Raw genomic sequence first — 16,547 nt, forward strand, 5'->3', positions numbered from 1 at the left:
CATGTGTTTAACAAAGTTTAATCAATTTCGATAAATTGATTAAAATCACAACTTTTAGTAAATATACTTTATATTCATTTTCACAACCTGTGTTCCAAACAAGACATCTCTACTTCCACCAAATGCTATCCTCCAAAAGGGTCCTCCTAGTCATATACTACAGTAGCATATACTAAAAATCAGCTATTACTGGTTAACATGGAAAGTAGAGGTTTATTTGCAATTCAAAGACAAATTGTTCTTCAAAATATGAGGTGGTGGAGACACAGCAAAGCATATACTACAAGGAGGTTATCAGTTCTTCAAAATCAAAGATAAGCCAGTCAGCTTTTACTGCAACTGCTTCTCTCAACTGAGCCCCGGCGTAGCATATAAATAAGTCTGCACCACCTGGTTTCCGAGCCTGCAGAATCGACACGATACGAGGGGAAAAATAATTTTTAGGGGCATCAAACATTTGGTTTGAGATATAAATGGAGAAAACAATGACTATAACAATTTCAGACCTTTCCAAACCCTCTAAATAATTTTTTTTCCATATCAAGATGCAATCATTCTACTTATGTAGATAGAGTACGCTTGTAGTCTTATTGACATGCAAACTCTTCACATCTTACAGACCTGTCTACTTTTAGTCCGTAAAAAAGATAATCACACGTTCTTGATGATGCTGATCTTTCTTTAATTCATCAAAATATCATTATCATATTTGTATGCCGAACATTTTGCCATCTTTTTAACATATATAATCATATTAAACATAAGGCAAGTGCATAAACTGGGAAAACACAAAGTCCAGTACCATGTTCATCTAAAACATATTACGAAAACAGGGATGTTATAGATCACTGCTATAGAAGAAAAACAATATAGTGGATCTCTTCCGCACATCATACAGCAAAACTGTTCATATATACATGTTTGATCACAAAAAAAGCAAAAATCTAAAGATAGGATATAGATAACTGAGTTCATAACCCATCAACTTAATTTCGTTCTTTGAGGTTAAGTGCCTTCCACATAGTAAATGTAGTTCTAACCTTGAAACAATCATATACTCAAGATCATATTTGTGTCATTTTATATTTAAGTGTCTTGCAGATGTATTCTTCTTAATCCTAGCAAGACCCAGAAACAATTTGAATTTACTGGCAAGCATAACAAATTATTATCAAAGAATCACAATGCCAGTTTCCAGATTACTGATTCGCTTGGGGTAAGGATGTCCACTGAAATCATCTTTTCCTGCTGAGCAACCAAACTCTCAAAACCATCCCCCATTTCACCTAAATCATGCTTTCATAGTTTAGTTTCAGCATGTCTTATTTCTGCATGTGGTTCAAAATTCAAATATTTAAACTATCATGATCTCAAGTTAATTGATGGGACTTGAATCTTTGTATGGCATCATTGTTGGTGTCTTCAATTCGACAGCACCAATGTCATTTTAAAAATGTTTGCTTAGCTCCAAGGTCTTAATGTCATATACTCATGAATGCTGAGATCTGGGAAAGCAAGTTATACTTTGAAAAACATCGGCACTGCATAGAAAACTATTAAGGACCAAATATTTGGGTAAATATGTGGGACTCTGCTACCTCAAGATCTGTTGCACCATCTCCAATCATAACCAGTGCCTTGTAATTATGGACCTGCAAATGCAATACAAGAAAGAATTTCTCAGATTCAGCAACATTTGACATAAAGTTATATCATGCTAAAAAATAACTGCTGGACCTTTCTTATCTGTTGTACAGCTGTTGCTTTTCCACCACTTCTAGAAGTAGGCTCTTTGGCATCAAACCCAATGAACTCACCGGAACTCCCAAAAAGTAACTGATTTGCAAAGATGTTTTCAAGAGGGATACCAAGCTGCAATGCTACAGGCTTCACAAAAAGTGGTTGCAGTATTCAGTAATATGCCCTTACAAATAAAGGAAACTCTGAATTTCACAATTTAATTTATACATCATCAAGCATTCAAACAATATGCAAAATAAATCATCACTGTACACATAATTTATCTTCTTTTCTAAGGGAGACTCTGGAAAATTGAAATAACACATGCTGTCATACTCCCAAGTGGTTCAACTATAACTTCAGCATATCAGCCAGTCTTCACTCTCAAGAAGCATTTTTAAAGTATTAATTTTCTAGTAAGACCCACAACTACATCATCATATTCTGAGGCTGTAAAACCAAGATCATAAGGGACTACAAGAAATAGCAAAAGTATGCCAACAGATATAAGAGACCATGAATAAACTTGCAGAAAACAAGGAGTACTGATTATAAATTAAAATGTGCACTTAGTGCTGAACTTCAAAAAAGAATGCTGTGATCAATAAGTCTGCATTTAGAGAGATGAGAGTTGTGCTAAAAGATTTCAATTAGTGCAAGGCAAAGGTGTGGAAGCTCATCAGTCAAATTCCACGATGAGTCAGAGACTTGGTTATAGTTGACTCTGGACCAGGTTAGGAAAACAAAGCTAAATCGACATTCAATGACAACATCCAACCCTTTCACATAGCAAACAAAAATGCTCCAATATAGAACCGATAAACTGGTGCCTTCAGTCCAAAACCTGGCATATAATCAATTTGGATCAGATTTAACCCAACGTCTTGCTCGCCTGACTGAAGTGTATCTCCATATGTAACTATTCCCAAAATGTGGTGACAGTAACTGACAAAATTAGTCATACTGTCACAGAACAACCCTTGTATGGATAAACAGTTGAGTAGCTTACATTTATCATTTGACGGAAGCCTCCAGATATAAGGTACACATCAATGTTTTTAGCCATCAGCTTCTTGATCAGCCCAGCAATGCCAGGAGAAATCCTACACATTCGGTGACATGACTGGAAAAAGATTAGGAAACTATTTCTAATAATGCTAATAAATGCAGGTGACATGAAACGTGTGTTGACTTAGATAAAGCAGACCCATCAACATAATGTGACTTTTGCATGTTGTAACTTCCAGTAGCAGAAAAGATACATGTAGCCAACTCCAAGTACTTGGGACACTACAGCTTCTTGTTGTTGATTTCCATCATTTCCAAGCAACAGAGCAGGATGCAATCAAAACAACAGTTAAAGAAGCACAAGATGAAAATGCATATAAAATGCTCTAAAAAATCAATTTGATGTTGGAATGGAGCAAGCTTATGCAAAAGAAAACTTAGCTTCTGCCAAGTTAAAGAAAAGAACCAACGCATGCATGACAACAAACTCTACTCAGTTTGCACAACCTAGAATCATTGTTATCTGGCATGGCACAAAATTGTGTTCACCAAAAGTAAAAAAGAACGTGAGGCATTTCTTGTGCCACCATATGGCATTCCTTACTCTATATGATGGACAATTCTAGAAATGAAATGCTTATACCATGGGCCCGTGAAAATGGCATAAGCTTGTACATTCTCTTACACAAGTATCCAAGAATCTGAAAGCCTAAAGAATAATCTGAGAATGTGATGACTACACAAATGAGCACGTATAATTTATCCATCAACTAAACTTTGTGCAAATAAAAAGGCTACAAACAGAAACCATATAAAGATAGAACAACAGGTCTATTAGCTTGATGTTGCTCTCCATTGACAATTTTCGTTGAACATCAGTGACACCAAAAGGAAAACAAAAAACAAAATGGAAAAGGAAAGAAGCAGCATTACCTAGGAGGCCTCTTATCCAGAAAATCTTGGACTTGTGAGAGCGAAGGGTTAAACAGAGAAAGTCTAGCAGCTAGAGCTTCCTCAAAAGGTATTGATCCACTCATTGCCCTGAAGTATCAGGAGTACGGGGGAAATAAAGCAACTTCCATCCTGGTGCACTTGAACACATCATAGATACAAATAGAGAAAGAAGAGAAGAACACACTAGGAAATTACTTTGTTGTCCATTCCGCAACAGCTTTGCCAGCACCGCAAAAATCGGCAAGCTCATCGATACCCTCATCCAGACAAACGGTGCTATCCACATCAAAACACACAGCACCAGCACTGCGCCAAATATTCAGCACCTCTGAAAGGTGTTTGAAAAAATGGTTGTCAGGTAAAAGAGCATTGCAAAAACTGGCACATCCCCAAACATCTAAAAGGTTCTCAGTAGTAAGTACGACCTTCAGTAGGTACTGTGTTACTAAATTGGCCAGCAGAAATGGTCTTCGCAGGCTGCAACGAGGCGGCCACAAGGGAAAGAGATTTTGAAGGTCTCAAAGCAATTGCAGGATGCTTATAGGGCATTTCTAGCGCTCGCGAAGCCATAGGTCGGGGAAGACGAGACCGGCGGAGATTGTGGGATGAGTAAATCGGATTGGCACGCGCGCTGACCAACCCAGCCATCGAATTACCTGTGGACAACAAACAATCAGAGTTCTCGGCGAAAGTTCATCAAGATGCTGAGGAATGAAGAAGGATTACGGGATAACCCAACCAGATCAATAGGATCTTTGGATCAAACACTTTTCGGGCACAAGAGAAGATCTAGAAATCAACGCATGCACCAACGATATAAACAGAACAAAAATGCCATGAAAATAAATGGATGGGCAAGGTCACATCACCACCAAAAATTTCACCTACTCGATGGCATCTTTTCTTCGATCCGCTGAGATCTATCGATTTCTAGGTGCGCGAACGAAGCCTCCTCAAAAGTGAGCCTTTTATGTACAGGGGGAGTGAACGTTCGACAATTAGAATTATTTAAATATAGTTAAAATACAATCCATATCAACTAAGCTGGAATAGCTCAGTTGGCTAGAGCGTGTGGCTGTTAACCACAAGGTCGGAGGTTCAAGCCCTCCTTCTAGCGAAATATTATTTTTTTTATATTTTATTTAATGATTTTATATTTATTAACATACTTAATTTAATAACTTTATATTTCATTAATATATTAAATTTAATTTTTATTGTATATTTTAAGCCTAAAACTTTATCAAGCCCTCCTTCTAGCGAAATATTATTTTTTTTATATTTTATTTAATGATTTTATATTTATTAACATACTTAATTTAATAACTTTATATTTCATTAATATATTAAATTTAATTTTTATTGTATATTTTAAGCCTAAAACTTTATGACTATTATTTTTTGGGTTTCTTTTTTGAAGTGTATTTACAACAAAAGAAAACTTTAGCTTTACAGATTCCACTTTTGGTTCAAAAAACTTTCTGCAATTATTTTGTTTCTTTATAATGATATTTGGAAGAAAACATAATTTTTATTGTATATTTTGAGCCTAAAACTTTATGACTATTATTTTTTTAGGTTTCTATTTTGAAGTGTATTTAAAACAAAATAAAACTTTAGCTTTACAGATTCCACTTTTGGTTCAAAAAACTTTCTGCAATTATTTTTTTTCATTATAATCATATTTGGAAGAAAACATCTTGCTTATTTTTATACAAGTGATTCAAATAAATATTTTTTATTTATAATATTATTAGGAACAGATTCATAATTATATATATATATATATAGTGTTTTATAAATCTTTATATGGATTTCTATGAAGCTCCTCCTAATGAATATTGTTTTTATCTATTTTATAAAAAAGGTATTTTTATATATAATACTCCTTGTTATGGCAGAGTAATAGCCCAAATCCAATAATAACTCGAATCCAATAGTGGATTGAAGTCCTTGTTACATATAAATGCACTTGTTATTTTTTATAGTGAGTTTGAATGATAATTTGTGTTAAATGGGGAGTTAATCAAATTATTTGATAGTTGAAGAATTTAATGAATTATTAAATGTCACTATCACCACATGTATCCTTTGTGTCAGTGAAGTGACATATTGGGATGGGTGGATAACGAAGGCGGGATCAAGTCAATGCTACTATCGATACATCATTTGATCAATGTATCTGATCGATTAGATATTTGATAGGACATGAGGCGGTGTTAGATTATCCAAACACTTTCTAAATGATGGCTTTCTTCCATAATGTTGTGTTGCTAATGTCGTTATTTGTGTTAGTTCTCATTGTTTGGTGGTTCACAATATGAAACTTTCTAAATTACTAAATGCACTTTATAATTATAATTTTATGCAGAATGCTTTAGTGGAGGAGAGAAAATATCGAGACTTTCAGAAACATTAAACTGACACAAAATAGATATGAGTAAACAAAAATCATAATTTTTTGGACCTTCCAGGTAGAAACTCGTCACGATGCAAGGTACGAGATAAAATATATCAAAGATATATGAGTTGATAAAACCTAACTCACTTAAGAAAAAACTTATCACATAGGATGATACAAGGTAAAATATGTTAGAGATATATGAATTGGTAAAACAGAACCTGCATTAGAAAAAACTCATCATGACGAAGGTACAAGACTAAATGTCTCGAGTCAAAAAAGTCTGACCCGCACAAGAAGAAGCTTACTATGATAGAAGGCATAATGTAAAATATGTTCGAGACGTATGAGTCAGGAAAATCTAACTTGCATAAGAAGAAACCCATTATGATAAGAGATACAAAACAAAATGTACCAAAGACGCGTGATAATAAAACTCGAACCATATAAGAAAAAATTCATCATGGTGAGAGGTATAAGGCAAAATATGCTTGAGACTTATAAATTAGCAAAACCCAACGTACGTATAAGAAAACCTATCATAATAGAAGGCATAAGACAAAACATGCTCGAGACGCATGAATTGAAAAAATCCATCCCACCTGAAAAAAGCCCTTAAAGGCAAAGGTCAAACCAAGTCGGGAAAACCCAACCCTCCTAAAGTGAGGCTTGCCCAAGACATGGAGGTTGGAAAAACTAAACTCCCTTAATGCTAGCCCGAAGTAGAGGGGTCGGGCACACGAGGCGGGTGGGTCTGACACCAACCTCCTCAGCTTACTAAGATGGGTGGTCAACTGTCGATCTCCCCCTATGCTCATAGTTGAGAGGTCGATGTTAACCCCCTTTTTGCATGAGGTGGGTAGGCTAGGTATTGACCTTCTACTTTACTCAAGGCTAAGACATCGACACCGACCATGGTGGAGTGGTGAGGTGTCGACTATAGAAAAGCGATCGGATGCCAACCCCCCTTTCCACCTAAGGTGGGTGGGTCATGCATTGACCTCTCTACCAACTTAGATGAGTGGGTTGGGTACTGACCCTCTCTTTCCCTAAGGTGAGTAGGTCGAGTATCGACTTCCCCCTTTACTCAAAGTTAAGAGGTTGACACTGACCACGGTGGAGGGGTTAGGTGTTGCCCCCCTCTTTGCTTGAGGTATATAAGTCGAAAGTTGACCTTCCCCTTTGCCTGAGGTTGAGAGGTCAGTGTTTGACCCACCCACCTTGGGTGGAAAGGGGGGTCGGCGCTCGACCCCTCCTCTATGGTCAGCATAATGGAGTGGTCAAGCGCTGACCTCCTTCATCGACCCCTCCCTTGTCGCTCGAGGTAGGTGGGTCAAGTGTCCACCTCCTCTGCCAACTGAAATGGGTGGGTAAATCGCCGACCCCCTCAACGCTCAAGGCATGTTGGTCAAGCACTAACCTTCCCCTTTGCTCAAGATTGAGAGGTTGACACTAACCATGGTGGAGGGATCAGGCATTGACCCCCTCTTTGCCCGAGGCAGGTAGGTCAGGCATCGACCTTCCCCTTTGCTAAAGGCTGAGAGGTCGACACTAATCACAGTAGAGTAGTTAAGCATCGAATCCCCTTTCTACCCAAGGTGGGTAGCTTAGGCGATGACCTTGTCTGCCAACCAAGATAAGTGGGTCGGGTGCAACCCCCTCTTCACCTAAGGTGGATAGGTCGAGCATCGACCTCCCCCTTTGCTTAAGGCTGAGAGGTTAGTGCCGACCACAGTAGAGGGGTCTAAGGATCAATTGTCTCTCCACTCAAGGTGGGTAGGTCAAGCATTGACCTCCCCTCTTACTCTAGGCTGAGAGGTCGGTACTGACCATAGTAAAGAGGTAAGATGCTAATCCCCCTTTATGCTCGAAATAGGTGACTTAGGCACCAACCTCATTTGTCAATCAAGGTAGAGGGGTTAGGTATCGACCCCCATTCCACCCTAGGTAGGTGGGTCAAGTGTCAATTGTCTCACTACTCAAGGCAAGGAGGACGAGTTCCCAATTTATTTTTTAGTGTGCCTAAGATACATTAGTGGGAAACTTTTGCTCCCTCTTAATGAAGTGGTTAAAAGAGTATAAGACTAACATGTCAGATATGTCACATGTCATGCTTTAAGACCCTCGCCAAAGAGCCCCTAAAGCACACCTTTGGGGCGAGGGGGGGGGTTAAGTGATAGGAAAAATATTATTGACTTACCATCAAATATATGTCCTCTATATGACATTCAGACTAGAAAGAGACGATTATTAAAGATAATTAAAAAATGATCTCTCCAAAAATATTCCACAAACTATATCGTTCTTTCACGATCAAATATAAAAGCTCACTTGTAACTTAATCAATAGATGACTTTTTGACCATCGGTGACTGAACTCATGTATCTCGAGTTACTAATTTGGACATCAAGAGACTAGCTCGAGAAATTTCTCCCAACCTTGATCTTCATACAAGTGGCACCTCAAATGATCTCATCGGAAGCTTATCATTTTCACCTCGAAGATATCTTAGACAAAACTATGCACACGGGTCTAAATTATATCAAGCTGAATCAAATGTCAATGACATCTTCCTATAATATTACTCTTCAAAGTTGTCTCCAAAGTTGTCTCTGTGACAAAATATCCAAATGTTCTATAACGTCGGGTGTATCAATCAGATGGTGGTAAAGATTGTTCATAAGTATCACTTTGTTTCATCCTCTTTGTTGCATTACTCTTCTCTTACTGGATGAGTCCCTCTATTACAATGTTAATATGAGTCAATCTTGACGATATATATCAACACAGGAAAGGAATGGCAGCTAAACATGTCCATTAACATCAACACTAACAGCACACTAAACTAACAGGGGAGATCACTCATAGCCTCTTTCAATCAATAAAGCACTGCCTCCCTAAATCTAACAAGTAGAAGAAAGAAAGCAATGGTTCATGAAGAAGAAGGCATCATTAAACCTACTACCCAAAAGGAACCAAAGACTTCCTATGTTGCCATTAGACAAACAGTCTCTAGTGGGGTAATGCCTCTCTGCATGAATACACCACCAAGTCACATGCTGCTTGCAGTCTCTCATCCACTCATCAGAACACTCACCACAGTAAAAAGCACTGATTCCCAGTAGCAAATACTTCAAGTCAAATCTTCAACAACACCAAGGAGAAGAGGAGAATAGTGAGGAAGAGAGCTGCAATCCCTTGGATTGGAATCAAGCACCCATCACTGCCATCAAAGCTATTTGTTCCTGTGGGGCCTAGTCCTCCCAGGACTCCTCCAGTCCCTGTGGTTCCAGTGGTGGTGGTCGAGCTTGGAGTGGTGCTTGTGCTTGTTGAAGACGCTGCAGCACTGGTGCAGAGACACAGTGATAAAGATCAGGCTTTAGATGCAAAATCAACAGTCTTACATATCCATGCACTTTTACAAGCGCATCATAATCCTCATAACAGTAAAAAATTCCAGGAAAAAGAAAGTGAAATGCCATGTAGTTCTGCAGAATGAATAAACCCAAGAAGATGGAAGACAAGGCCACTTGGCAGATCAAGGTGAGAAGAGTAATATAGAAAAGGTAACAAAGTTGTCCTGTCAACATTTGGATGAATGAAGTAAATATACCTTGTTTGGAATCAAAGAGGCCACAGAACATAAAGCACTGCTCTCTCACTTTTAGGCCATGAAGTAAATAAACCTTACTTTAAAAGTCGAGGCCTTCTTATACTCAAAAGAAAATAAAAGTTGAACTACTCTGGCTTGCTCAAGATATCACAAGAAAAGATGGATCATCCAAGGCCATGCCTTTTTCAAAGTATATACAGTTTTTTATTCTTGATCCCAGAATGTAGTATCATAACATAAACAAAATGTTACCTGGTACTTGCAGGATAGGTGCAACCATTTCCTCCTGTAAAAGACCAAAGAAAACATCAGCTGATTCTCCTACTGACCTGTCCATGACCCAGAACATAAGAAGCATTTGGAGAGGAGTGATTACCTGGGTCAGTTGAGGTGAGCATCGCAGTGCCAGCAAAGTTACAGGCGTCTTGTGTCTGCCCCTTCCCCTGGTAGTAGCTATTGGCAGCATAGGAACAATGGGCAAGCACTGTGTTGGGGTTGTAGCACGCCCCATTTTGTAGAATCGGAGTGCAGTCAGCCCCAGCTCCACACGCGTAGTCCAGTGTCTTTTGCAGAGCTGTGGTGCTCATATCAGATCTACAGACACACCAAGCGGCATCTTCCGACAAAAAGATGGACCAGGAAACGAAAAGAGAAGAAAAGAAAACATCAGATCATTCTTCTACACTTTTGGATGGTATAATGAGCAGAAAAGATTTAAAACATTAACACAGCAAACAGAAGAAAACCAAGCGTTCATTCTCTGTAGTTTTCGGTCATTAGCAAAACATCAGTCTCTTTGCATTCAAACGTCAATATAATGAAATCTAAGATATCAGAAAAATAGAAGGTGCGCATGTAGTACAGATGTGAACCAAAGCAACGAGTTAGGAGAACCAGCAGCAAGTCATGGCCATTGGAGATGCAAACTCTTACCTTGTACTTCTCATAAATCATGTAAAGGAAGGAAGAAGAAGCTGGCATGGAGCTTACCTGAAACACCAGACATGGCCAGAATTAACAGCAGGAATATGGAAACAGCCATGTATGGAGACTTGTTTGTAGACTGGGGTGGGAGGAGAAGCAATGAGCAGAAGAAGCGTTAGAGAGAGAGAGAGACTTCTCAGGGCAATTATTTTGCAGCGGAGGTACTATTTCCACGAATAAAACTTACGAGCATATCTTACGTGACGAGGTGGCAGCCGAAGAGTCACAAAGAATCACTACGGGTCCCTCGTTTTGGGGCATATTCGTTACCAATAAAAAAGAAGGTACTACGAAGGTACAGAGTGATGGAGCTCCAATGTGCGTGTCAGGAAGGCGAGACAGCCGGTGTCTTTTCCCGCTGCGTTTATTTCTTGGGCTATGCGATCCTCCCCATTATTGTTGTACGGATCACAGACCGTCGGATCCCACGGCGTATCAACGAACGGCCTAGATGCTGCGACCGCGGTATTCGGGCGTAACGGTACGCTTGGACAGGATCCGAACTCGAGATTCTTTCCTCATACGATCCTATGATGCGCTCGCTCATGCTTTGTTCGGTGGGGAAGGTGAACTGGATCTTCTGCAAACCATGTGGCATGGTGCCCACGGGCAATGTCCTTTACTCCAATGACGTGTTGCCACAAAAAGCTTGGTGGTACGGGTCGGGCATCGACATTTGGAATTTGGTGCTGGTCCAAATGTGAATGATGAGCTTTCTCTTTTTTACGTCGTGCAATTATTTGGGTGATGCTTATATGCTTTCGACTCAGTAGATTCCGCATTTTTTTTTTTATTGGGAGAATTTTGCTTATTACTTCTATTACTTCAATCCTGAAGTTTGATACGACATATTTTTTTTTTGTAAAACTCACGTAGCAACGATCGACCGCCACCTTATGGTCGACAGGACGTACACATGTTGACAAAGCACCTCAGGATTGAAAGTAGCGGGAGTCCTACTTGCGCTCAAATTGAATTAGGCAGCGTTGCTTGATGCGAAACCATACAGGTCGGTCTGCATGGTGTGGAGAGCATAGGCCGACTTCTCGGAGTGTCTACGGTTATTAACAAATCTCGTACAGTCAATTTATCGATAAATAAATATAAAAATCAATTTCCTGCCCATTGACAAGGGTAGGCGAGAGCATACTAAAAATACTTATAAATTACTTTCAGTTGACTTAAGTTTCGAAGGGATTGAGTCGAGAATCCCTTTATTGATGTTGACTCTTTTTTCACATGAAGCGACGAAAGCGAGGGTTAGAGTCCCTCCTTAGGTCCGGCTATGAGGCGCTCTTTGGATCCGAAATAGTTCCTCCGCCACCCTCTAAGACTCTCGTGTGGATGACCCTGCATCTTTGGAATCGAACTAAGTCGTGCTGACTCCTCGACCATGACGTTAAGTTGCACAACAAAATTAAAAAATATTAGAAATATTTTAGAGTATACATGCGAAAAATTATCTAATGAAAAGATAACACATGATGAAACTAATTAGGATCTCAATGTTATAAAATGAACGTTTTGATGAAAATTTTTATTATATATTTTGGATTTTTTTAAAAAAAATATATTTTTAAATTTTTTTCAAGAAGGTTGCCAAGTTTTTTATTTTTTCTTCATTTGTTGTCTCTATATCTTTAATACCTTAAATAGAAAATCGCTTTTATTTTTGTCTCTCGATATTAATTCTTCCACCGTGGAAGAGGACATTCTGTTTTAATGAAACACTTCGATGCTCGTGGAGGTGTGGATGGGATAAACAAGTCTGATCTAATATCATATTATATTTTGTATTTTCTTATATACTGCTTTTTAACTCAAATAAATTATCATTTAAGAATTTTCCTCCTTCAGAATCACCCGATCAATGATATTATTATTTGTTTAAGTATCATTATCCCGGACTACGCTCGAAGAAGAAGAGTTGCTTTCACCAAAGAAGGTAGACGGTCTTGCCCAAAGAATCTCGCAGTACATGAAATGGCAGGATTTTGGTGAGTACTGGAAAGAAACGTGGCACATTTCTACAAGAAAAAATCGCCATCACTACTGTCCTATCGGAGAAGACAAGTAGGGCCCACGACTGGGAATGACAGCAGTGGCAGCCAAGTCTTAGTGCTACGAACAGAGTTGCACGAATTGGACCCCATTCCGCCTTGTGGCTTGGTCAATTCTGTGATCCTCCACAAAAGTTATCAGACTTCTTGTATTGTTCTCTTAAAAATACCTTTAAGACTACCACAGCAAAGAGAACTTTGATGTAGTGTGCTATTCCATAATGGCAAACATTTTAATAATATATATATATATATATATATATATATATTATTAATTAATATAAAACTGATAGCGCATATTTTGACAGCTTACCCTCGAACCACTATGCACTGCCACAACAACATCAAGGTCAACATAACGAACTCCGCTACCCAAGTACGATCCCATCTCATGGGAGTCGGGACGACGTCGACCAAGTACTATGTTGCCCGACTTTGCATGACAACGCTACGCAAGTGCAGCGTCATCCCGCGAAAGTCAGGAACGTCATTGACCAAGTACCGCGCCGCCCAACTTCGCGGGAAGACGCTACCCAAGTACAATGCCATCTCGCGGAAGTCGAGATGGTGCCGACCAAATACCCCGCCATCCGGGCAACGCCACTCAAGTATAGTGCCATCCCGTAAAAGTCGGGACGACACCGACCGAGAACGATGCGGGCCCGTAAAAGTTGGGGCGTCACCACATATAACACCATTGCCCAGCTATCACAACACGTACAACTGACCCCCCCTGCAAGAGAATAAAAGCCTGTTGTAGGGTCGCAAAGAAGGGAGATTGACTTTTCGACTCAGTCCTAACTTGATCTTCGAAAGGGTCGAAGTCGGAAGCCCCCTTCCCGACCTTGATCTGTGTGCAGGGACCGATGCTGAAGAAGTAGGCAATCAACCGAAGGGAGTTCCCGGCCTTCGAAGCTAGTGACCGATCCCGACCGAACCAGATGACGATCTCCGTAGCCCGAGCATCGACATTGACGATCTTGCACACTCAAGACCGAACCATGTGCTGACACCCTCTGCCACGACATAAAAGGAACCAATCAAAAACTATATTAGATTTCATGAAGAAATTATATCATTATCAGAAAATAAAGTAAGACATCTTCACCGCCTAATGTCCAAAATTATAAATGGTTGAATAAGAGATTATCTGATGTGATGCCAACTAGACATAAGTCATCTAATTGTTTTGCACTGATGAACGTATATTAATTATCAAATTTTAGTTTATGGGAAATTATGCTCCCGTAATCTAAAGTTATGATTATTTTAATTCAAAATATATCACTAAAATTATGACTTTGAAAAATATTTATACACGTCACGTCATTAGATAATGAATGATATTCTTAATCATTTTATAGTTAATATTTTGGTTAATGCTCTTGTTGTAATTCTTGGTGTAATTATTTTTCTATCTAATTTTAATAAATTATTATTATTTATTTATGACTATTCATTATTTATAGATATACATATTTATTTGGAAAAATGTTTAATTCTTTATCAGCATAAGAAATAAATTACATAAGAAATATGGTCCTTAGCCAATACTTTTAAAATTCACATGAAATGGAAATATGCTTTAATTGGAATAATAAAAAATTACATGGGCATAAACTTAAAATTTAAATGGGTTGTAACGAATTTCGGACACGATCACCAAAAATATTTTTTAATTAAAATTAATCATGACCTTACTTAATAAATAAAAATATTTTTTTAGTCAAAACTGATAGTACATATGTAGATTCAAAACATCATCCAATTATAATTTATACCTTAAACACTCGATTTATTGATGATATACTTGATCTATTTATACATAATTAATACTACATATAAAATATATTTTGTTATTTTACATTTCATTGTCACCTATTTTTAATTTGATGTTGACAATAAAATCAATAAATACACAAAGAAACTCCAGTTTAACTACATTACGCCACGTTCTCATTTTGATTATTAATGTATTTTATTATTATTATTTTTACCGAGGCCATTTATCCATCAATAAATTTCCATTTACACATATAAGTTTGCCTTGCCGTAGAATAAAGACACATATAAGTTTCCATAATCAAATTTCTACTTTGATTTTTTATTTTTTGTAAAAAAATAAAAAAAATGATGACACATGGAACATGAATAACAAATCGATTCGAACAGGCGTTTGGTTATGTCGGGTCAGATCAAGTCCAATTTGACAGAGTCCAATTGGAGGAACAAAAACGAGAAACCGACCCACCCGTTTCGATCCGCCCCACGACGCCGATAACGTTGAATTTGGATCCTTGGTCTGCAAGTATCGACCCGTTTCCATTAGGCTCGGGTTTCGACGTTTCAGGTCCGCTTCGGGAGCTGTTTATTAATCGCCTCTCTCACCTGGTACCATCCGTTGATTTTGTTTCGCACTTCGTCGGCCCAACCGTTCCTCCCAAAGAGCTCCCGTCTCTCTGGCGAACTCTACGCTTCCTTAAAACCCATCTCTCGTCTCGCTTCCAGTAATCGTAGGGTTTCTATTCCCATCGAAGAAGAGAACCGAAAGTTTCGATTCGAGGGGCAATCGACATAGGTTAGAAGAAGTGAGTATAAGCGATGCTGATCCCCTTGCCGCGGTTGACGAGCTCTTTCAGAGGCCCCTACGACGTCGACGAGGCGTACCTCCGCCGTAAGAGGATCCTAGAAAGCCTAAAATCGAGAAGGTGGATTAAAATTATCTCTCGCCTTCTTCCAAACTCTTTTAATGCTGAGTTCCTTAGTGTCCGTATCTGATTGGTTTGAATTGGGGTTGGTTCTGACGCTGAGTCATGTGCATTTTCTTTTTTCAATTTTTGTTAGGACTAACGATGAGCCGGAACTTGCAAGAAAGCTGATTCCTCGCTGGGATGAAGGTAAAAGAATGTTATCATTCAGCAGTTGATTGTTGTTTTCGTCAATCGCCCTACCTGATAAAAGCTATCTTCTAAGGTGAATTGGTTCCAAATGTTAACTCTCAACGTAGATGATATGAGAATTTCTAAGCAGGAGTAGGTAAATACGAATCAGGCTTGCTAAAATTATGGTCTCGAGTACAAGTTTGTAGAGTGTGTAATGGCTTTCTCACCAAATTGTCCTCCCACATTTGATATAGGATAATCAGGGTGCAATAAAGTTTGATGTCCTTGTCAAGGCCCAAACACAACCCTTGTTCAAACCCTATGATGACACATATGAGGCTCAACTTAGTGGTGACTCCATGCGGTGGTTTGGCTCTTGCCCCATTCATAGATATGGCCCCTCCATGTTCCAGTATTAGGTTCACTTTGATACCACTTGTCATGAACCGGTCTGATGGATACTAACTTAATGCTTGAACTACTGATCCTAAATGTTTTAGTCCAAGTTAATGGCAGTAGACCTATCTAGCCATATAAACCACTTTAATTCTCCGTTCGTATTGACTAACTAAAACAGGTATCACAGTTGACTTATTTAGAAATAAATATTTTGTGGGATCGTTGGAGTACTTTAGAAGGAACTTGCAGGAATCTTGGTTCTTTTAAGGTGGTAGGGACAATTAATGAGTATTTTCTTCAAGAGTGATGCCTAAAGGAAATGATGGTGGCTCACACAAGCAGTGGAGCGTGTGTTTTAATTTGATACATAGTGAAGCACCTCATTAGTGATTGACATGCCATGAATCTTGACGGAAGAGAAGGCTAGCTTTGGAAACCTGGACATAGGTGGTGCATGGCTGTGTTCATGCCATAAGGTGTCAAAGACCTGCATTGAGTGAACTCTT

General features: G+C 38.7%; 3 protein-coding genes and 1 non-coding gene across 7 annotated transcripts in view; 2 read left to right on the forward strand and 2 right to left on the reverse strand.

Moving 5' to 3' along the window:
• Window positions 1-170: 170 nt before the first annotated feature.
• LOC103996052 (phosphoserine phosphatase, chloroplastic) lies at window positions 171-4,655 on the reverse strand. 4 transcript variants are annotated; one of them, XM_009416852.3, is made up of 8 exons: window positions 4,591-4,655; window positions 4,128-4,358; window positions 3,898-4,030; window positions 3,682-3,789; window positions 2,750-2,843; window positions 1,738-1,887; window positions 1,599-1,652; window positions 171-403 (listed from the first exon to the last, which is right to left on the reverse strand). In XM_009416852.3, the coding sequence occupies exons 1-8, from the start codon at window positions 4,598-4,600 to the stop codon at window positions 281-283; spliced, it is 903 nt and encodes a 300-aa protein (XP_009415127.2). In that variant the 5' UTR covers window positions 4,601-4,655; the 3' UTR covers window positions 171-280. The 4 variants fall into 4 exon arrangements, with proteins under 4 accessions (XP_009415127.2, XP_009415129.2, XP_009415128.2 ...); XM_009416854.3 differs by having other exon boundaries at window positions 4,587-4,652; XM_009416853.3 differs by having other exon boundaries at window positions 4,572-4,652.
• A 90-nt stretch (window positions 4,656-4,745) lies between these two features.
• Window positions 4,746-4,819, forward strand: TRNAN-GUU (transfer RNA asparagine (anticodon GUU)). Its single transcript has one exon. It is a non-coding gene; the product is annotated as a tRNA-Asn (tRNA).
• Window positions 4,820-8,901: 4,082 nt separating this feature from the next.
• Window positions 8,902-10,838, reverse strand: LOC135589203 (PLASMODESMATA CALLOSE-BINDING PROTEIN 3-like). Its single transcript, XM_065081487.1, has 4 exons — window positions 10,707-10,838; window positions 10,093-10,332; window positions 9,969-10,002; window positions 8,902-9,449 (listed from the first exon to the last, which is right to left on the reverse strand). Exons 1-4 carry the CDS (start codon window positions 10,756-10,758, stop codon window positions 9,242-9,244), a joined length of 534 nt encoding a protein of 177 aa, XP_064937559.1. The 5' UTR covers window positions 10,759-10,838; the 3' UTR covers window positions 8,902-9,241.
• A 4,325-nt stretch (window positions 10,839-15,163) lies between these two features.
• LOC103996050 (DExH-box ATP-dependent RNA helicase DExH14) overlaps window positions 15,164-16,547 on the forward strand; it is a 45,600-nt gene continuing 44,216 nt past the window's right edge. The window contains exons 1-2 of the mRNA XM_009416850.2: window positions 15,164-15,468; window positions 15,605-15,657. Of these exons, the coding sequence (XP_009415125.2) occupies window positions 15,362-15,468; window positions 15,605-15,657 (160 nt within the window). The 5' untranslated portion in view covers window positions 15,164-15,361. The remainder of the gene's footprint in view (window positions 15,469-15,604; window positions 15,658-16,547) is intronic.

The sequence above is a fragment of the Musa acuminata genome, chromosome BXJ1-8 (genome assembly GCF_036884655.1).
Source record: "Musa acuminata AAA Group cultivar baxijiao chromosome BXJ1-8, Cavendish_Baxijiao_AAA, whole genome shotgun sequence".
NCBI lineage: Eukaryota > Viridiplantae > Streptophyta > Magnoliopsida > Zingiberales > Musaceae > Musa > Musa acuminata.

Coding starts and splice junctions, on each gene's coding strand:
- LOC103996052 (XM_009416852.3), bottom strand. Junction 2,844..3,681: donor CTGGATAAGAGGCCTCCTAG/GTAATGCTGCTT, acceptor CCGAATGTGTAG/GATTTCTCCTGGCATTGCTG. Junction 404..1,598: donor ATGGTGCAACAGATCTTGAG/GTAGCAGAGTCC, acceptor TCGATTCTGCAG/GCTCGGAAACCAGGTGGTGC.
- LOC135589203 (XM_065081487.1), bottom strand. CDS start 10,758: ATGGCTGTTTCCATATTCCTGCTGTTAATTCTGGCCATGTCTGGTGTT. Junction 10,333..10,706: donor GGCCATGTCTGGTGTTTCAG/GTAAGCTCCATG, acceptor TTTTGTCGGAAG/ATGCCGCTTGGTGTGTCTGT. Junction 9,450..9,968: donor ACCTATCCTGCAAGTACCAG/GTAACATTTTGT, acceptor TCTCTGCACCAG/TGCTGCAGCGTCTTCAACAA.